Raw genomic sequence first — 23112 nt, 5'->3', positions numbered from 1 at the left:
CTACCAGGTTCCCTTATTTTCGTTTCCAAAATATTTCTATGTTTGTTGGAATAATTTATTATTAATCCAAAAGTTCTTTTTCTTTGATAATTCTATCATTTTCCATTCCTCCCTTGATAGCTTCTTCATTTAAATTTCTTAATTCCTCTTCATTCTTTAATTTATCTTTAAAAATGTCATTAAAGTGTTCTTTATTCCATTTCTTAATTTTCTCTTTCAATGATTTTAGTTTTGATATAAAACAAAACATTCATGATCCTTCAAAATCCTCTTCATTCCACCATTGCCTAATGTTTTTGAGAAAATCTTTGTCCAAAACTCACATTTTTCATATTTAAAAGGATTTCTTAGTGGTTTGTGTGGTTCATCTATTTCTAGTCTAACTGGGTAATGATCAAATCTGTATTAGGAAGGATGATTGTACCAAAAGGGTGATTAAATGAAATTAAGTTTCCTTTGAATGTAAATCTATCCATTCTTTTTGCTATATTACAAAAACCCGCTTGTCTATTGTTCGAAGTGAAAGTTCCATGAGTTGTTGGGATATCTATCAAATTTTCTTTTGCAAAGCAATCTTTGAAGTCTTGCATAACTTGGGAAATGGTTGAGGTTCCATCTACTTTTTCTCCAAAGTCTAGGATAGCGTTAAAATCTCCCCCAACAAAAATATATTCTAAAGGATTTTTTTCTAGATAATTACTTATTTTGATCCACGATTCTTTCTTATTCGATTTTGGAGTTGGTCCATATACATTTATTAGAATAAATTGAGTTTCACTTTTAAAGCTTTTAACTTTGCCTGCCATCCAATTACTTCTTGAAATGAGTGGATTAAATTTTATCCTCCTAAGATCCCATATAATACCTATCCCTCCAGAGGCTTAGCTGATTGAACCAATTGTATTTTCCAAAACCCCAATTTTCTTCTAAGTTTCTCTCCTATATTAAGTTTCATTTCTTGAATTATAATTATATTTGATTCAAATAATGAGAAGTTACGGTTTAGTAAATGCTTTTTATTAGGGGCATTAAGATCCCTTATATTCCAAGTTGTTATCTTCATGATTAAGTAGAAGGGAGCTTTCCCTTTCCTACATTCAACAAATTGTTAATCTTTTCTGGTTGCCAGCCAAACCTATAGCTGCTCTAAGTTAAGGATTTTCTACATCTTTTCTTGCTTTTCTTACCACATAATGCTTGAACTAATCTTTGTATGTTAGCTTTAATAGCTAGGTTATCTATATTATTACTTGCATTTTGAACACTTCTAGCAATAAAATCATCTTCATCTTTATCTAGATTCTAAATAATCTTTATCTAATTCTTTCATAATTTTGTTACTTATTTCTTTATCTTTTCTCACCACTTCTTTAATTATTGATTTTGAAGTTTGATAATTTACTTCGTTTATATCTGTCTTTTTGTTTAAATACTTCCAAATCCATAATCTCAAACTCTTCTCAGTTTTGACTTCTAAATTTATCCTTTTCTACTTTATTCAAACACCCATTATCTGAGTCTTCCTCTTGATTTAATAACTCTGGTTCTTTTAAAAACATCTCTACATCTATAGGAATAAAATTATAGGGTTAGTTCCTAATTCTGCATTTCCTTTATGATCTAAAATAGAGTTTGAATCCTTTTTCTTGAGTTTCTATTGGGCTTTTAAAGGTATTGAGATTAGCCAAATATCCTCTCCTATCCTTACAGTTGTATCTGACTTTGGTTCACTAGTACTTAATATTAATAGGATTGAGAGGTTTTGTATTAATCTCTTGATCCTCATCTTCAGAATCTTCCTTATCCATTGCCATAATTCTTTCAATTAACCAACTTCTTTCCTTTAATGCTTCTTCATTTTCTTCATTTCTTTAATCAGACTTAATTTCCTCAAGATTGTCTTCTTCTTTTTGATTGATCTAGACCATTATCACTAAATATTCCTTCTTTTGAGTTTACTTTACTGCATTTATCTGTGGTTTATTTTTTGTGATTTGTATTCTTTATCTTTTACAAATATGGCTTCAGTTCTCTTTGAGCATTCATCTCCATTCCTTTCGATTTGAGATCTTTGTCTAAAAGCATAGTTTCTGCTTCCCCTATTTCCATTCTTCTCTTATTACCTTCTATATTAGTTATTATAATGTCATCTTCATAGTTCTTCAAATTGTTCGTAAAGATTCCTTTCTGAAAGCTTTCTTGTTTCTGTATTAGGCCAATCTATGCTTTTGCCTTTATTGTTTTTGTAATAACCCCAACCTGTTATAACTTCAACAAACACCAAATTCTTTTATAATTCAGTTGTTTGACATTTCGTCAAACACTTTAGAAGCAAACTTTAATACCATTGTAATGAGCCTTGCTGTCTCTCAAACAATTTGTGATGAAGAATTGATTTTTTTTTTTTTTTGATGTTTTGCAAATTTTTGATACAACAATATTACAAAAAAATAGAAGATATTGCAATAATAATTTGAACTCAAATATTTGGAAATTACATAGGGAATATACAGCTGAAAATTCCTGATTTTAATACCAATTTAGATAGTGAGTATTTTCACAAAATATCAACAACCCAGTTGATAAAATATCCCCTATTAACTAAAGCAACAATACCCAGAAAAATTTGGAGTTACAATCCCTCTGAAAATGTGGCCTAACCAATTGTCCAATGTTACCAATTGTATGAAATGAAGAAATAGATTCGTTTCCGGTAGAAGGAAGAAAATCACCACAAGAGCTCATCTCCATTGATGCTCTCACCTCCTATGTACCTACTGCACCCATTTTCTAGACGAATGTGTCGGCCACATTATCACGTCCACATTCCCAACTGTAGAAGCAAAGTCACCACCAACCACAACATGCAACTGAACTGGATCTTGGGCTGGTGTGGTCCGAACATGCTCCAACTCCATGGTCACCTCATCCAATCATGACTATGACTCCTGAAGAGCCAACTGAGTACATTGAAGAGAGTCCATAGTCACCTCAAGCTCTTGGGTGAGCTCAACCACCTCCTCTTTCTCTAGCAATGTCTCAAAACAGGTGGTACTCCACTCGAGAAGGTAATGATTGTCAGCAACTAGTTGCGAATAGTTATGCTTCAAGATGTTGACAGCCTCTCGAAGCGCATGAACTTCTGATAGAGAAAGAGTACTATTACCGTGCTCATCAGACATGGGAGCACCCCAACCAGATGTAGCCAACATCTGACGGATCACATCATAATGCTCGAAAGTTGAAGAGATGTCACTTGCACTCAACTTCAACTGATTGGTCACATAATGCTTTTGTAACTCCTGCCTCCTATGCAAGCTCTCTGTCTCACTAACTACATTTTGATAGGAAATCGAATCAGAACTACCCACCACAAGATCATTCACTGCATGTGTGCTATCGACCTCGCACAACTGTGCATCCGAGATACAACTACTATGTACCTCAATCAACTCCTCATCTGAAGAAATGGAAGCCCTCGCAATATCAATATCCCCGCATGTCTCAGCTTCCACCTCAAAAGATAGATCCTATAAACATTGATCCTGGGACCCATCCAAAACCTCCTCGGAGTCATCAGTTGATACCTAGCAAGGGATATCATATCCAGTGCAGTTCATAGCATCATCAAATGTGTCCATACTATCTGCATCCACATCTCTTAATAAAGCCTCAACTGCTAATACCTGACTCTGCACACAGGACTCAACGTCAACCTGTGAATCAATAATGCTAGAGTATGAAACCACATCTAATGACTTCGTTGTATCACCCAAATGACCAACATCAAAGCTAGGTGATTGTATACATGCATCGATCCCACCTGAGGAAGCAACTGCCTCTTGCACCAGAGCAACACTATCACAACTCACATATAAATCTCCAATAATAATCCCCTCCTTGAGAGAGTGTGAAGTATTAGTAGTAACAACTGTATCTACTATCTCTACACTAACTATAGCAACAACTCTAAGAGCCTCAAACTGCTGAAGCTCAGTGCCGCTATCCTCAACTAATGACACAACCACATGTCCTTGTAAAATAAGTCCATCATTGACATTGTGGATAGGACTAGTAGGTTTCGTACTAAATATAGGTCCATCTACATCATAGACACTTGTCAGGGAAAACTGAAAACTTCTTCCTATTGACCTTCTAAAGACAAAAACCATGTATCTCGTGACTCTCAACTGTCTCAAGATTCGACAAGCTCTTCGCAAACCTCTGCTAGTGAAGCTTAAGTTTCTTGATACTCTCCCTCAAGGCATTTAATTTCTTGCTACCTTCCTCACTAGTCCGCCAACTCCCAGAACTACTAGGCCTTCAATATCTAACCATAGTTGGAAAAGCTAGAGTGCTGGTCACTCCTCAAACAATAACAGATCTGAAAATGAAATAACTTTCCTACCCCACAAGATGGCTGGAAACTGCTCTGATACTACTGTAATAACCCCAACCGGTGATAACTTCAACAAACACCAAATTCTTTTATAATTTAGTTGTTTGACATTTTGTCAAACACTTTGGAATCAAACTATGATACCACTTTAATGAGCCTTGCTGTCTCTCAAACAATTTGTGATGAAGAATTGATTCTTTTTTTGTTTTTGATGTTTTGCTATTTTTTAATACAACAATATAACAACAAAATAGAAGATATTGCAATAATAATTTGAACTCAAATATATGGAAATTACATAGGGAATATACAACTGAAAATTTCAGATTTTAATACTTATTTAGATACAGAGTATTTTCACAAAATATCAACAACCAAGTTGATAAAATATCCCCTATTATCTAAAGCAACCATACCTAGAAAAATTAGGAGTTATAATCCATGAACTTACATATAAACATGCCTTGAAAACTCTAAAAAATGAAGACTAACAACAACAAGAGAATTATCCAACAGAAAAATGCAACTGCAGATTTCTTGCTTTGAAAGTGCAGATAGAAAATAGTGCCTGACAACAGATATAAAAGATGCCCAATCAGCTCCAAATTAAGCAACACACAATTTGATATAACAATTCTAGTGAATGCCTTCACAAATTCTAGAACAACCTCTAGCAGCAAGAAAAATTAAACTTCTCCTTAGCAATAGTTAATACAATAGGAGAAAAAGACAATTTTGTATACCTCAGCACAATTGCAAATGTAATCCTCAGACTGAAAACTCAAAATTGATTTAACAATACTTCAGCTGTAGATCCCAAATCCTTATACTTCAGCAAGGGCACAAAATTTTAGAACTTCAGAAGTGTTACAAAGATAACAAGAGAAAAAAAAATTCAATTGGATGCCTTACTCATCGAATGGGCTCATATTTATAATCTCCAAATGCTACAAAGTTTTTCAAATGAACTTCACTTAAGAAGATTCCCACACACAACATTAAAATATAATAAAGTGCCATTATAATCTAATTTATTAACTACTTTTGGATCTAGAAATGACCTTTTCCACCATAACTTAATATTCTGACACGTAAGGCCACTATTTCTTGTTCTCACGATTTAAAATTTTTCTCCCGGTTCCAATGAGCTATGATACTGAGGTGACCAACTAACAACACCAACAAAATAGCAACCTCAACATATTTAGATGAATAATAATAATAATTCACCCGTCTTGCAAAAACAACTGAAGAAGCATCAGAATCGAAATTTGACAACACGAAAGTGATTTTGATGATGAAAGAGGATGAATGAACCTAATGGGGTGACTTACTATAAATAGATGCTCCCTCCAAGATTCTTTGAGCTCAAACTGAAGGCCCAAAATAAAAACTAAGTGTATTTCTAACTCCTTTAACTCAATTGAGCTCATCAAAACCAACAAATTGACTTACTATAAATAGCAAGTCCCTCAAACGGAGCCACACACACCATATGCTGCTAAAAAGCCTATAACCATAGAACTGAGACCCTCAAATCGCATTGTCAGCTCATGAGGGTTGTGATGGTGAACTGACCTGGCTAACTGCAGGAACTTGCTAAAAATGGGGACATTACAGTTTTGGTTTCTTTTTCCGAGGTTTGTCACTATGAGACCTTATGCCTATAGTATCCATGTGGAGCCAATATGTCATAACTGGCTTGTAGGGTTCCACCTTGTTGGCTGGTATCAATATCCCTCTATGCTCACTAGCCACTTGGGTCCATATTGCTTCCAGAAATAAGGCCATGACATGAGTGGGCATGTAAAACGCCTTGTGCTTTAACTCCATGAATTCTTGAAGTCTCTTTGAAAGGAATTGTGCCAAATTATACACTTGGCTCTTTTTATACAATCAGTCAACCACTAGCAACATCCGAAGTGCAATTTTGGAGGTGCGGCTTCTGGCTATGAGTTTACTTTTCACCAAATCCACAATGCATCGCCATTCATCATTGATGGCGAAGATTTTCTTAAGAGCCCTACTATTTTTCAAAATTCCTTCACAGTCTTGATTTGTGAGGTCCTTCCTATACATTAGCCTCAACCATTTCTACTTTTCTTCCACTGACATTAGGGTTTTTTTCCAGTTCCTGTCCTCTATTGGGGATTTCAAAACCTTATATATTTCCTTGGGTGAGTAGGGAATTGTCACCGGATGCTGGGAATATAGGACTACAGATTGATGGCATGATTTATCATAACTTGTCACCATATTCGCTAATGTGGGTTCAAACTCCTTTAAATCAAATTTTGCCATGAAAATTATTTTGTCTACCTCAACCTTCCTCAACACCTCTTTGAGAAGGTGATTGTCCTCTGTCTGCTCCTACCAAGTGCAGTATTCGCTGCCCATGACACTTTCAAAAGTAATATTGATAGTTGTGATCTGAGCTGTGATCTTCCCTTTGTCCCCCTTTCCTGTAGGTTTTTGCACCTTCTTCATCTTCACGGGCAAGACGGATTTCTTCTTTTTGGAATCAAAGATCTTTCCCTTACTCAGATTTCCTAGGCTTAGCTTGACCATTTTGTATTTAGGAGGAATGTTGGTGACTTTAAGTTGGTTCTAACTCCAACAATTATTGTATACGTGGCCTGCCTTTATTTTTGTTACCACTCCATCTCTTGCCACTATCTTGCAACCAACCCTTATGCCTGTGCTTCGTACTACTCTTTGTACGACCCTCTTTATCCATACTTATCGGCCCCGTATGGACATGTATCTCTGTACGGTTCTGCTTCGTACAACTTCCTCTCTTGTTTGTACGACTTCTCCTGTGCTTGGTACAGATGCCTTCCATATGACCCTCCACTCTCCTTCCTTGTGCACTTGTTTGACCACTCTGCTTCGTACGACTGCTTCGTATGATCCTCTCCTTCTACCTTCCTTCTTCAACCATATGACTATATTGCTGTGTATGATTGTTGCGTATAGATTTCTTGTACCTCCACCACCTCATACAACTACTTCCTTCTTCATCCATACAACTGTACTACTGCATATGGTTGTTGCGTATGGATTTCTTGTACCTCTAGCACCTCGTACAACCGCTTGCATTAGAATTTGTATGGCGGGTGCCTCTTGGCTGTATGGCCTTGCTCCCTCTGGTATTCTCGTACGGTTGTACTTTCTTTGTATTCCATCCTTCTAGGTACCTTCGGACTTCGATTCTTCGATTTGTAACATATTACATTCGGGTTGGAAAACTTCATAGTTTCCCATCTGTCAGTGGAATAATCCATTGAGGGAGCTCGTTTCATCTTCTGAGCATTCCCCAAGTCTGAGCACCCCTTCCTCGTCTAGTTCCACTTCTGCATGGTCTTCCCCCTCTTCTACTAAATATAAGGCCATCTCCTGGCTTACCAACTGGTTCCTCAGGTCTATGGTGTACTTTTGGCCCTCTTTCTCAATAGATAGAGTGTTTTGTTTTCAATTATGGGTAGCTTTTTCTCAAACTAGCCATCCTCTTCCCAGTAAAGCATCATACCCCTTTTTCTCTACAGTAATAACCACAAAATCAAGAAAAAATTGTTGTGTACCAATTACTACCTTTTGTCCCATCAAAGTTCCTATTGGCTTAATTCCATGTTGATCTACCCCCACCAGTTGAAGTGTAGGTGGCCAGAGTGTGGGTTTCCCTATTGCTTTCCATGTTTCTTCAGATAAGACATTTACACCAGAACCTCCATCAACAATAGTATTTGAGAGTATATACCCCAATATCTCCATTTCTACTACTGTTGGTGTCCTCTCCATTCCTGTAGTGAATAGGGTATTATTTTTTGTCCTGACCTGTGTTTCTTCTTTGTTCTCTTCCTTAGAGAGTATCCCTCTCAGACTTGCGCCTTGTGTTAATGCTACCTACAACTGAGATAATCTTTCTAGTAAGTCAACAATTTTCATCGGGATGGTGGTCTTTAGTACTTGCCTTACAATATTTTGACAATCTTGTGCAAAATGTCCCAATTCATTGCACTGCCTACCTTGGATCATAGGTCTTCCCTTAGAATCATACTGGATTGCTCACTGGGTTGTGTTGTTATTACTGTTGTTGTTGCTATTATTATTACTCCCTCTTCTATTATTTATATATCATCCTGGTGAGGCTTTTGCATCTGTGTTCTTTGGCAGGGTGGAGGGTGGTGTGGATTGCTCTCCTTGTGTGAAGAATACATGAGCGTTCCGTGTTTTTAGATTGTAGGGACAGTCTTTAATTGCATGTCCCAACACCTAACAAATCTCACAATATGCTTTCCTCAGGCATGTTCCTTTTGTATGGCCTTCCTTTTCATATTCTATGCACCATAACTCCCTCCCATCTTTTTTCTCTTCCTTACTCCCCGTTACCTCCTTCATTAATCGCCTCATGTCCTTTCTTAGGGCTTGGATGGTTTTGGATTCATCCTCACTTTCTTCAAAACTTTCACTCGTGCTTCCATGCCTTCTTTCCTTATAGGTTTTGTTCTCACTTTCTATGTCCATTGTGCGAGTACACACGTCCATAAAGGTTGATGGTGGAACTATCTTCATCTTTTTCCTAAGGGACGATGTCAGTCCTTCAATGAACCACTTTTCTTTAGTCCATCCGCAGGCTTGTTGTCAAGTTTTCTTATCAACTCTTTTAGCCTTCTATTGTAAGCTTTAACAGATTCACTCTTTCCTTGCCTTGTATTACAAATCTTGGTCACTATTTCATCATCATCCCTCAGGAGTACAAATTCTTCCTCAGTTGTGCCAATATTATTCCATGTGTTCTTCTTGCCTGCGTCCAAATTTGTATACCAGTCAATGGCTATAGCTCTTAGTGTGGTAGGGAATGCTTTTAGTCACTCGTTTGCATTATTCTCTCAGTTAGCTAGCCATATGGTTATGCATGTTTTATAGTGGTGCTCGGGGTCCTTCGAACCATCCTTAGTAAATGTAGGCAATTTTTGTTTGTCTATTGCCATTATGTTGCCCTTTTTCCTCTTGGTGGAATACCCCCTTCTAGCGGTTTGCTTCCAGGCAGGATGCTTCCTCCGACGGAGACACTCCCTCCCGAAGGAACACTTCTTCCATATGGAATACTCCTTCCTGATAGTACCCTTCCTCCGGATGGAACACTCCCTCCTGATGGAACACTTTCTCTTGACTGGAACTTCCCTCTCAATGGACTTGATTCTTGATTGCTCGACCCGCAAGTATCTTTTTCTCCTGTGTTTGGGTTTTGCTCTTGTCGAAGTTCTTTCTATGTAGGGGTCTCCAGGTTTTTGCACCCTAACTTCCTTCCCGATGTCTCGGATGTTAATTCTCTAAGTAACTATGATAAAATAATGTTTTGATTTCTCTGATCAAACAGATCTGAAAGGCATGTTTCTTCTTTATAAAATTCTTTTGTTTGCAATTGCTCCCTTTTTAGTCAAATTGGTAATCTCTAAATAGATGACTAAATGCATCTTGTAAGCTAACTAATGTGGTTAGTTTTACTAACCATTAGCTTGCTCTTGGGCTGATTTGAATTAAAAGGTTGCATTTGCAAACAGGGCCGACCTAGGCAAAGGGGTTTGTTTGTGAAAGGACAAGTCCCTTGGGTTTATTATAAAGGGGGGGTAAGGTTGTAGATAGAAAACCCACGATACAATCTCATGTCTGCTCCTAGCAATCTGCCTTTAGCGATTTCTTGTAGAGATATATAACAATTTACAGATTTAATTCAAACCTTCCTAGATCAATCATATTGAGTCCAGAATATCTGAAGATTAGTTGCTATATAAGGAAAGTACTTTATCAGCATTATTATTATCTGTATTTGCAAAAACTTTACATTAGAGATAGTCAAATTGGCTATTCCTTCGATCGTATGCTCAATCAACCCTTCTTGGATTTTGGTGGGGTCCCCCCTATCCTCCTAAGTTACGACGTCTCTCCTCCTATGGAGGCGTAGTGTCCTCAAGGCGACTTCTTCCTCAATTTCTTCCTCTGGTACCCACCTCGGATGTTTGTTTGGAATCAAGGGCATGAATTGGTTTAGTGTCCATTTCCCTTCCTAGTATTATCACTCTCCTCCAAGTTCCTATGATTCTTGCATGGGAAGCATTGCTCGAAGCGCGGGATTTACGCCTTAAGTGATATTTACTTGGGATACTTGCCATGGAAAAATTGTGCGGTGGCTGAAAATTGGTAAAGCATTTACTTGTGAACTTCTAAATTCTCTATTGATGCAATTCAGATAAATGTAGTTGTTATTTAGTTTAGAGATACTTATCATGCTTCGCTATACTCATGACTTTAGCGATACATTTGACTTGGTTGTTTGATACTTGATACACAGTTCTAGGGGTATCCCTTTAAGGTCTTTGTACATCCAAGAAAAGGCATTTTGTACTCAATAAATATTTTAGATGTTGCTGCCTTGAGCATGGGGTTCTAGTCATTCCCCACCAAGATCACCTTTGTGTTGTCCCGTTCCCTCAAGTTCACCTTCTTTGTGCTTGGTTCATTGTACTTGATTGTCTCATCTCTCTCGAACCAATGAGCCTGTGTATCATCCACTCTTGCCACTTCCTTTTTGTATTCCTTGTATTTAGGAAAGGTGGCACTCTCCATACCCGTTTCTACAATTTTCTTGATTTGCAAAATGTTGCACTCAGAGTGGAAGACTTCATAATCCTCCATCTATCAATGGAACGATTTGTTGAGAGAGCTAATCTCATCCCCTGAGCAATCTAGAAGTTCCAACACTCCTTTATCATTCAGTTTTGTTCTCCTTCCTCCATGCTGAACTCATTGCTCTCAGACTCCAAGTCCAATGCCAACTTCTAGCTCACGAGCTGGCTTCATAGGTTGATGACGTACTTCCCCTTGTCACCTTCGATGGAGAGTGCATTCTTCTTTAAGTTGTGTGTTGCATTTTCCATGATCAGTCTGCCCCTTGAGGAGGGCATCATACACCTTTTCTAGCAAGATGATGAAAAAATGTAGAAAGAAATGCTAAATGCCAATGGTAGCATTCTATTCTATGAGCGTCCCAAGTGGTTTGATGTCATGCTAATCAACACCTACCAATTGGAAGGTTGGTGGCCAGAGTATGCCTTGCTTGACCCCTTCAGTGTCTCCTCTGGTAGTACATTCATGCTATAGCCTCTATCGACAATGGTGTTTGTCAAATTACATCCCATTCTCTCCATATCTGCAATGACCAACTTCCATAAAATGCCCACCATCAACAAAATCAGATCAATGGCCAGGGTGCCTGATGATTTCTACATTGATTTGCCATCCTCCTAGCCAGTTATGTCGTCACTGACTATGTTGGTAATGCCTATCTTCAATTGTGCCATGATTCAATCACGAAATGTTTTGTAGGTTAGATAGTTGTATAAGTATCATGGCTCGCAAGTTATCTCATGATAGTTCTCTTCGACTTTACCATAGTGGAGTATTGGTGGCATCATTTGAGCCCCTTGTCTCTTTTGCCATCGCCTGTTCAATGTTAGCATTCGCCTCCCAAAGTCTTTCCTTCATTGTATGGGGGCTGGGATATGTTTCCTTAGTTTGGATTTTGGTGATTACCGGTGCTTCCTCATTCAACTTTTTTATGTCTAGCATGTTCAATCCCTTCTATTTTTGTTAGTTGATGTGTAACATCCACTATTGCCCGGTTGTTAACTAACAACTAACATATTCAAGAAAATACAATTATTGCTTCATTTTCATAAGAAGACAGTTATATCAGTTACGTTTATGTGAATGAGATTAATGGTTACAACTAGCTAAACGAAATTCATCACTAACAATTGAAAACGCCATCAATGAATTTACTATGGAAATTGAAATCTACATACCATAGAATTCGAAACTTTGAAATCAATCTAGGGATGCTTTTGTAATCACCCAGATTAGTCCACAAATACCACTTAGGATCAAATGATGATTACCATCCAATACCATTATATCAATTAGGGCATCACATACCGTTGTATTAATTAGGGCATCACATACTGTTGTATTAATTAGGGCATCGATTAGCATTGGATCATTTAGTGCATCAGATACCACTCTATCACTTGGGGTGTTAGATACCACTATATCATTTAGGGCATCATATACCACTGTATCATTTGGGGCATCAGATACCTCTGTTTCATTCATTTTCTTCTTATTGCTAACTGTGGCAATAACATAAGATTAGAAAATATGCTCATAATCATTATTCTTATAAATGAAAGACTGAAATAACAATCCTATAGATATATTCCATATTCAATTGGAAGATCATCCGATCTAACTGGTTACCAATTACATTGACAAGAAAGGTTGCTTACATCAAAGGAGATAACTGAATTTAATGATATAAATTAATCTATCATATCTTCTACTTGTATAAATATCATAAAAGTAAAAATACTTGTTATCAATAAATGTTTGAATGCTCAACTTATCTTTATTTGATGCACGTCTTGACATCTCATGGAGAGAGGAAACATTGGCAGGGGCTTAACCTCCCAACCATGGACCTCAAACTTATGCCCACACTTTCTCTAACTAGAAAGGCCCTTCTACTCAGAATAGACATAGAACACCTTGTCAGCCACTTAGCATTTTGGTACTTAATCTCACCACTTGACTTGACAACAGAGAATGTATTGGACATGCATGAGCTATCAAATGATTCCTTTTAGATTAATAAATAATTGTTATGTCACATCTGAATTTAGTTTTTATGTTAATGCAGATTCCTTTCTCTCACCTCTTCACCCTTTTCCTTGGCAATACAGCCAAGTGAGTCCCAGGTGATTGAATCTCAGAGCAACCAGCTCTTTCTGTTGATCCTCAACTGATATAAGAATATTATATGTTTTCAGCTCATCACAATCTGTGATTCTAAGAAATGTAATCTTAAAGACTTGCAGAAAAATATCATTTGATTTTGACTTTCAGTGGCATAAATAAAATATGATAGCATGTCATGGATACTTGGCTTTTATTTATCATAAACAGCTCTATCTTAGAAATGGTCTATTAGACGATGTTTTAAGCAAATGATTTGCATCATGATACAAGACTGTATCTTACTGCTATAGTAAATTGGAAAGCACTGATATTTGATAATAGAATATATTGTAAAGCTTGGAACATAAACACCACATAACTTGGTTAAATCAGGAAATAGAATGGTGTCTTACTAGACGCTATTAATCAGCCCCACTCTTCACGGAAGAAATGCAAACTCCAGTGTGATTAACAATCACGTCTTCAATAAATCATCAATGGCAATTCGTGGAAGAAATATACAATGGATAACAATGGTAAATTTCAGAGATATCGTACTGTATCTGCAAAGGTATCCGAAATATAGGAAGAAGATAGGTGCCAAGAAGAGGAAGTTGGATGGTATGGAGAAGAAATCGAGTGCAATAAAAAGAAGTCGGGTGATGACTTATATTGTCTTCCGACTCACTTGGGCTCCATAATATAAGAGATATTTGGAAGTCTCTTTGGCTTCCAAGAAGCCATAACCTACCAAGAAGAGACTTGGCTCTTGATTGTCAATAAAATATGCCAAATGTTCATTTCGGGTTTCAAGTCAAGAATTGAATAAATAAGAAGAATTTGAAAGGTTATAAATCAAAAGAATAATATAAACATATTTAGTTACTTACACAAACATATTTTATTAATATGACACATATTAAATGTTTATCCAAGGTCGTACCTTTTAAATATGTATATTTAAATACATGTTTCATCTTGGAAGATTTATTTTATCTTCTTGTACATGCATTTAAATGTATGGATTAAATAGATAAAATCTTGTATAAAAATAATATTATGATGTCCCCTTTAGTTTATATCTATGTGTATGTACATAAATATGCATTACAATGATGTGGTGGAAAAGTCAACCAAAAGCCAGTTGTGGTACATATTAATTAAGTTAAAATGATTAATATTTTAAATGTTTATTTAATAGCTCATGTGTGTCTAATGTGTGTATCCTATTATAGAGTCACTAGGTCCTCAACCATGGCGATTCACAATTCATACCCATTTGCCTAGTGATGATGATACTCTTGTGCCCAATTCTTTTCTGACAATGCTTCCACCCCTTTGACGTGCTCCCTACAAGGAATTTGTCCGCAGTTAAATCATATTACCATAACAAGTTATTAATCATAACAGCTAACCACCTTTTCAATTCCATGAATTCATGATAAATAATCATCTAACATGTTATCTTCATATGAAATCATAATGACTAACCATCTTACCATTTCGCAAGATTATAACAAATTTAATTGTCAACTGACTTCATGTGAACCTCAACGGCTATATGAACATTTTAAATTGGGTCGAAAATTGGGATGTAACATACCATTCACCTTGTGTTTCATTGTCCTCAATGTAATGAACATTATAAAGGAGTATTAAAATTGGGCCAAAAGATGGAATATAACATACCATTCCCCTTTGTTATGATATAATAAAACATCTGAACTGTTCCACCATTTAAAGTGATCACAAGCGTGCTATAAAAGTATCTCATTGTTGCAAGTTGCATCAATGTGAGCACTAATTGCCTATAACCATCTAAAATCATCTATATTCAGCATGAAGACATTGATTGCTGCATTAAAAATGTCATGTGAAATCATTATTTACAAATTGAATATCTAATTGAAAATAAAACAACCCATACAAAATATGAAAAGCGTTAATGGGAAACCATTGCCCTCATAAATATGTATTGAGTATTAACCTACCTATGCTGTTTTCTTGATTTGCAGAACTAAGATTGCATAAATTATAAAACTATCTAACTGAAACAAAAGGTAGTTTATAAGAAAACATTGAAAGGGCTTCCTATCTAAAAGTGTAAATGTGGAATGTTGTTTAACATGGATCATGTCTGCAAATATAATTATATTATTGATATGTTCCAAATGCAGATTTGGATCTCACATATGTATGAGAGGAGGAGACATATCTCTTGAACAGACATGAAGAGACATGTCTCCAAGGTTTAAACATCATTAGTTAGTGTATTAATATTATAAATAACCATATGTATATAAAGGAATATTTATATAATTATCATCAATAATGAAGCTCATAATCATATCAATCTGACTATAACTACAAACTTAACACTCCCTCTTAGTCAGGAATGATTGATATAGAACATATAATGCTCTTGAGTATACGAAAAGATATCATCTCAGTATGATATTCCTAGAATGTCATATTTGAGGATATCAACACATATATTATATATATATGGAATTTGCTACTATTCACAATGAGGCTAAATTTCTCAACATTTCTTCTTTAAGCAAAGAGGGAAATTAAGAAATTTCTATAACTTTAATATAAGTTTAAACACCACCTTAAGTGAGGTCTATAATAAACTTAAGTTATGGTGTTCGACAAGATCCGATCCGAAGAACCATAACAACTTTCATGGTGTCCAGCAAAATCCAGCCCAAAGAATCATGATAAGTTGGTTATCAAGGTGTTAGGAGATAGGTCTACTATTGATAAGATCGTCACCTTACAATAGTTACCTTTTGTTTGTTACCATAACTTCCAGCACACCGGGACAACAACTTAATGTAATCTGTTATGATAACAAGTCCAACTATTGATAAGATCGTCACCTTTCAATAGCTCCCCTCTAAATATATACATCAATGAAAGATTGTCACCTTTCATGACATAATCACAACAACATCATGTAGTAACTCAAATGATATCCACCATGAACCGATTTGAGGGTGGACCCACCATAGCTGCTACTAGAGGGTGAAACAAAGGGTTTTCACCTCATACTTCTCTCTCATAGAGGAGAGTGCATTATAAAGAATTTCTCTTAGAACTTCTCCTCATAGAGAAGATATCATCCACAAAGGATTGCATCACAAAATTTCTCCCTCTGAACATCAATCCTAGGAAGTCAGGTCCTCTAGTTACTTCCTCAAAAACTCTCTTCACCCAAGGATGCCTGTCGAAGTCCCTCTGAATCCGATATCAGTTTTTTGATTTTGTGGTGATAAGTCATCACTTCCTAATGATATATGTAGGAGTAGGCACAACAACATCATGCAATCACCCACATGTATTTCTAGACTCCCTCTGAGTATCAATCTTATAAGCTCCTACGTTGCCTTCGAAGAAGTGTCATACTCCCTCTTAATGTGGAAGCACCTCATATTCTCAATCATCAAAGATGAGAGCCTTATTTTATCCATCTTGATCATCAGGGTCTTTGGAATTACTATCATTAGGTTGAGTTTGCACAATATTTGGTAGTATGTGTAAAGTACCAACTTTCTTTTCCTGTAAGAACATCCTCAAACATAAAGGAAAAGGTCAAGGCAAATAACCTTTATTGTATGTATAGAAATTACAAATAAGAGAGACAAATGTCAAAAATAAGAATACTTATTTGCGCATGAAGATACATCTCCCCTCTAAAGAAGGTTCAAGTGGGAATGGAACATTGACTATTATTCCCCCTACAATGTAAAATTCCCACTCATTCTATATTGTTGAACAATTTTGCATCAAATCAAATATGGATTCCTTTGACATCATCTCTTGTGTTGATTTCCCAAATCTATGATTTACCCCTTTTAAAGATGGTTTAAGTGGGAATGAAATATTGATTATTATTCCCCCTACAATGTATAATTACCACTCATTTTGTTTATGAAGTTGGAAAATTTCTACCAACTTGCTTTTAGGAGTAAGTTTGTAATCTATTTGTGATCTCAATGTATATGCACCCTATTAACAAAACATTGTTCAACTGAATCGCATATTTCCTATCTCAATTACCACTGAGATGACTCCTCTCCTCGGTAAGTTTTCTCTCAAAAGGTGGTAGTTAAAATGACTATCTTATTTTGACAGTAAATATACATTCATTGAATTTACATTCCCATTTCATACTTCCTTCCTTATCGCCAAAATTATGCTATCAATACTAGAGAATCCATCTCAACATTGTTTACTCCCTTTGAATTAATATGATCACGATTGCCAACAGTTGACTGAATCATATCCTTTATATGCTCCCCTCTCAAATCTCAGTCTCCCTCTAAATCTCAATCTCCATCTTTTTCCTGTAAGAACATTCTCGAAAAAAAGAAGTTCAAGGCAAATATATCTTATAGTACATATTGAAATAAAATAATAAGAGAGAGACTAATATAATACCCAAGGGTACTGCTACATAATGATATAAAATCATTCCAATATAGATAAAGATCAAATATACTTGGAACATATATTCATATATATATATATATATATATATATTCAATCTTCTAAGTATATTTTAATCTATGTTTTCACATATTGTTACTTATTAGTGCCACTTATCTCATAACTTTTCCCTTTTATCGTTCATAACTTTATACTTATTTTCCACGTCCTTATCCACAACCATATTCTCATTTGCTATTTGACTTCATACTTGAAATACGTTAAGCATATTAATCTAATGACTTGTTAATGGTTCATGAAGTTGATAACTTCCTTTTATTATTAATATCATCTAGGTCTTAAGGATATATAGAAGTCAAAATTTAATTATACGTCATTTTTACCATTTATACTCTCACAATGAATTTCTATGTGTAACAATCATTATAAATATCATTTTAAAAGAAAGCATATATATATAACTACCATATTTCACAATATTCTATATAAATCAAATTATATATGATTGAATATATATATATATTTTAGTTATATCATCTCATGTTATATGAGTATAAAAACGAATATATAAAAATAATATCTTCATATATACCTTTATGGGTTGTATGCTTCGGTAGTTTCCTCGATGGATATGACGATTCGATGGATCCCATTCAGAGATATCTACTTGGACACCCTTTAGCACGGTAAGCATTCAAGTCAACCCTTTCGCATGTTATTATATGGTCAGCATACATGAGTCAATCGCAAGTTAAGTATTTTGCTTGCTCGGGGTCTTGTTTTCTCCATGTCTTGTCTGTGGTGCTCATACTCTACCGCTGTTCTGCTAAATGGATGACTTTGGTGTGAAGTGATGTCTACAGGCTCGTACGCACGTCAGCTTGTATTACTTATTGATGGAATGAATAGCAGTAGATATCCTGCTCGCGTCTTCCAAAGCACTATATACGATGGAGTGTTCTTCATTCTATGTGGAAGCCGCATCATGTGCTGGCTGGAATCGGTAATTGTCTGCAAATTACCTTTGTACTTTGGAGTGCACTCAATAACCTGCCCTTTCCTTTGGTCGTCTGTGATTTGTGGAGATCTATCATGGTTCTATCTTCTCAAGATCAATGCCTTACCCACTGCGATAATATTCTATCTACTTATACCTTTGACTGGACATGTTGAAGATAGATGGCTTATACTGTTATAGCATCCATGTCTCTGTGTTCTGCTGGATAGCACACATCCTCATCATTCCACATGTATTTCTTGACTGTCTTCTGATTATTAGCTTTTATCAGGGACTCAGTTATTATCGACACTTATCTAATTTTATTCACAGAATGTGTTGACGTGGTACTCTTCCTCCATATTCATGTATGAATAACTGCTTCAGGTTAGATGTCCAAATCATCTTTGGCACACATGTTAGATGAGACAAGTGACATTCATCATTTGGTAAACCTCTCTGAATGATATCGTTGCTTGAAAGCCATAATTATGGTTGTGACTGTTAGTTTTGCATGCCATACCAATTTACTTTTTTTTTCTTTTTTTAATCGCTTTCTTTTGTTTTCCCTACTAATGTGTTTCTTGATTTTCTTGTGTATTTGTCATCTTAACCTCTGATTCAACATCCTGTTATATGATATATCCATCTGGGACATAATATCTTCTGCAATAACTGTCCAGTCTGTTCTGTATCCCTGAAGCTTTCCTTATCAAAGATGCCTCATACGATTTGTCTGAACAATTATCTAGGTCATTGTAATTCTCTTGTTTTCTCTATAATTTCCACGATGTCCATTGTTCTATGACTAGCTTCCCCATGATTGGAAGCATCTGTTATTTCCATCCCCTCGATTTTATTTTTACACCTGCAGTCTAGCTCCGATAACATGTTGTTTAACATGGATCGTGTCTGCAAATGTAATTATATTGCCATTGTTATTGATATGTTCCAAATGCAGATTTGGATCTTGCATAAGTATGAGAGGAAGAGACATGTCTCCAAGGTTTAAACATCATTAGTTAGTATATTAATATTATAAATAACTATATATATATATATCATCAATAATGAAATGCATGATCATATGAATCTGACTGTAACTACAAACTTAACATAGAATAGATGCTTGAAAGGAGAGGAGTGGATGTTTGCACTAGCAGCTAACTTCAGCCATTGGCGAGATGGCTTGGCCATTCAATGTGGAGGCTGGTTTTAAGGTCAACCCTTCTGTCCCATCTCAAGAGGAGTAGGTCCCTTGTTCTCGAGTTATCATGCAAACAATGCTCACATGTATTTCCACATTAATGCTTCCACCTTGTACTGTAAATTTTCAGAAGTTGAGTTTGAGTTCTTTGAGTTGATGCATACTGTTATGCAACTATGCAATTAGCTTCAATCTTGGCATGCATGTGGTATTTGTAGGGCTTCCTTCTGTGCCCATTTTTTTACATTATGTATTCAACATCTTACAATGATTTGGTAGTGAAACAAACTTTAGAGCTTGATCATTTATCATGATTTCTAAATTGTTTTTCATATTGATCTTGTGAGAGATTATGAAGAAACAACATTCGTGTCATTCTTAACTAGTTAGAAAGAATTGTCTGTTTATTCACATGAGTGTGTATTGTGTTTGAAATTGGATGTTTGCAAACCTGCTATATATAACCATATCATGACAATTGAGTATCTGTTGTTGATCACTTAATGTAGCCACTCAGTCTCACACCTTGATTTACATTGTCTTTTGTGTTTGCCATCATTAAATACCTTAATTCTACAAATAGTGAATAAAAACCTAAACCTAATTCATCATTGGAGCTTTTATTCATGCATGTTGACAAATATTTCTTGTGTTTCTTTGTTTTTTTCATAACAGGAAAAGGTCTTCAAGAATTATCTGAATTTCAAGTTTCATCAGCCATATCAACAGGCTTTCTATTATTGTTCATTACTATTGGAGCATCGTATGTGGCAAAGAAGTGAATTCCTTGAGATCATTCCTCAAATCAAAGCAGATGACCTGATGAAATTCGCTCCCCGCATAATCTCACAAACATTTATGGAATGTTATGTTGCAGGTTTTTTTTTTTTTTGGTCCTTAACATGCAGGTATCTTTATATTGAAACCTGAATCAAGAAACATGAACTTAATGCAGTGTGTGATTGTACTTTATGCAATGCCAGGTAATATGACATCAACAGAATCAATGTCTCTGGTTGAGTTTATTGAAGACTCTTTGTTTAGTGGGCATTTGTCTCCATGCAAGCCACTTTTTCCATCACAGCATTTGGAAAGGAGAATTGTCAAACTTGACTCAGGCATAAATTTCTACTATCCTGTTGAGGGACTAAATGAACAGGATGAGAATTCTGCACTGCACCATTACATTCAGGTATACTTCAATTTTACACAGCAATAAGTGGGTTATCTTTCTTTATGAGTTCATATGGTATTGGTAAATGCTTTGCTTTTTCCTTTTGTATGTTGGTTTGTTATATGTAGAGGTGACTAGATTTGTTATTTCTTGTTATTTCAAATCATATATGTCATTTTTCTCTATATATTCAATTGTAAATTCTTGAAGAAAATGACATTTTAAAATAGTTTTTGTCTGCCTTTTGTTCTTAAAAATTTCCATTGCATTATTTGATTCTGCAAATTAGTTACCAGAAATGTGATAGGGTAGTTCTGTTTCATGTTGTGAGAGCTGAGATATGTTTCCCATCATCATGACTCGTTTCTAAGAGGCGTCTTCTGTTTCAATTCATTGCAATCTGGTTTATGCCAAATCACACTCTTTTTCTTCTGTCCTACTAGGCTTTTTCCATGATTAGCTCTTAGATTTCCATGCAATGTGAAGTTTGCTCTCTGTCCCTGTTTTCAATTTATGAAACTACTCACAAAATTGATCATAAAACTGCTCACTGTTGTATTTTTTAAAATAGTTTTCTTAGACAGTAATTTTCCCAAAACTCACAAGCATAATTATATCACACAATTTAAAAAAATAGATCAATAAGACATTATTGAATCATTTATAATAGTTCAAATCAAATGAACAAACCAAATCAAATATATTATTAAATTATTTATAATAGCTCAAAGCAAATAGATAATTAGTAAACACAAAATTTAACCATGTGTGACTGTATTGATGGATTCGACAGAAAACCTGGCTTTTGAATATTGAAAAAACTAAAGCATGACAAAATAGACATAAAATATGAACATTAAGCTAAAATATAACCTCGTAGTACAGATCTTTCACCTTTCATAACAAATAGTATCTTTGTGGATTGAAGCCCCACCAAAATAAAATAGTTTTAATGTTTTATTTTTATTTTGTGTATTTAAACTGAAAGGTCCATGTGATGTGCACATTGAATACTTAATTTAACAGATTATTCATCTATTTGTATGTGTCTGTTTAATTTTGTGTAATGCTATTTATATGGCATGAAATGACAGAGTGTAAAAGTGCCTACTAATGAAATGCATAGCCACTAGACTGCTGGCAAGTTTGCAACTAGTAGTGGATTCTATGCACATCTTAGTGAGCTCCCATTCATAATCATGCCCTAAAAATATTGTCTGATTGCATTATTCTTAAAATATTTTGTGATTTTGTAAGCTGTGAGAGGTTCATACACAATCTAAATGCAATTTAACATTGAAAAAATTGCTGAAACTTGCAGTCAACAGTATTCAAGAAAGACAAGATTTTTTAAGGGAAAAATTATACAGACTGGTCATGAGAAGTTGGAATTTTTTTGGGGGAAAAATTGTCCAAGAAACTGCTTCACAAAAAATGGGGTACAATCGGGTTTTTTTCTGGAAATGTTTGCTTCTATGCTCCTAGTTAGGGTAGTCATTTATTTTTATCCAATTGCTTGTAAACATAAAGAAGATAATTTTACACTTAAATGAATTAATGTATGGTTGTTTGTCTGCATACATATTGTTATTCAATGTTATTGCCAATTCAAAATTTGGTATTTTTTGGATAGAATTTATTAAGCCTATTTTTCTTTTAACTATGAATAGTTTTGTCATTTATGCTGATCTAGATTTGAATTGTTTATGTCAAATACACCATATTTATATTGCAAGTTATTCAAATTTGGAATTCATAGATTACTATCAATCCCTTTTGTTAAAGTTGACTAGATTTAATGTAGATTAGAATATGTATATCTTTACAAATTTCCTTGAACAATAATCTTACTAACAATTGTTCTTTTTTCAGATTATAATCAGAATGAAGATAACTATTATATTTCATAATATTGAAATGAGTTTTAATCAATAATGAAGAGTTCTGATTATCGCATTGCTTAACTGAATATGAATATCTGAAAGTAATCGAACTCCAAGAGGCTTGCACTGATAGATTTCTGTACTCGCCTCTAAGTCTGATCAGACTAGATATAGATATAAATTGTAACCAAGTGAAGGGGCATG

At 35.2% G+C, this 23112-nt stretch overlaps 1 protein-coding gene across 1 annotated transcript in view; it reads left to right on the top strand.

Annotated features, from left to right (window-relative positions):
- The window catches only part of LOC149562341 (Insulinase (Peptidase family M16) family protein), a 333865-nt gene that overhangs the window by 268439 nt on the left and 42314 nt on the right, over window positions 1-23112 (top strand). The window contains exons 20-21 of the mRNA XM_089825868.1: window positions 20527-20728; window positions 20835-21043. Coding sequence (XP_089681994.1) covers window positions 20527-20728; window positions 20835-21043 — 411 coding nt within the window. The remainder of the gene's footprint in view (window positions 1-20526; window positions 20729-20834; window positions 21044-23112) is intronic.

This window comes from Cupressus sempervirens, chromosome 4, assembly GCF_028749045.1.
Source record: "Cupressus sempervirens isolate cs-2001-9-10 chromosome 4, ASM2874904v1, whole genome shotgun sequence".
Classification (NCBI taxonomy): Eukaryota; Viridiplantae; Streptophyta; class Pinopsida; order Cupressales; family Cupressaceae; genus Cupressus; species Cupressus sempervirens.
Note: the sequence above shows the minus strand (reverse complement) of the source record. Positions and strands in the feature narration are given on the sequence as shown.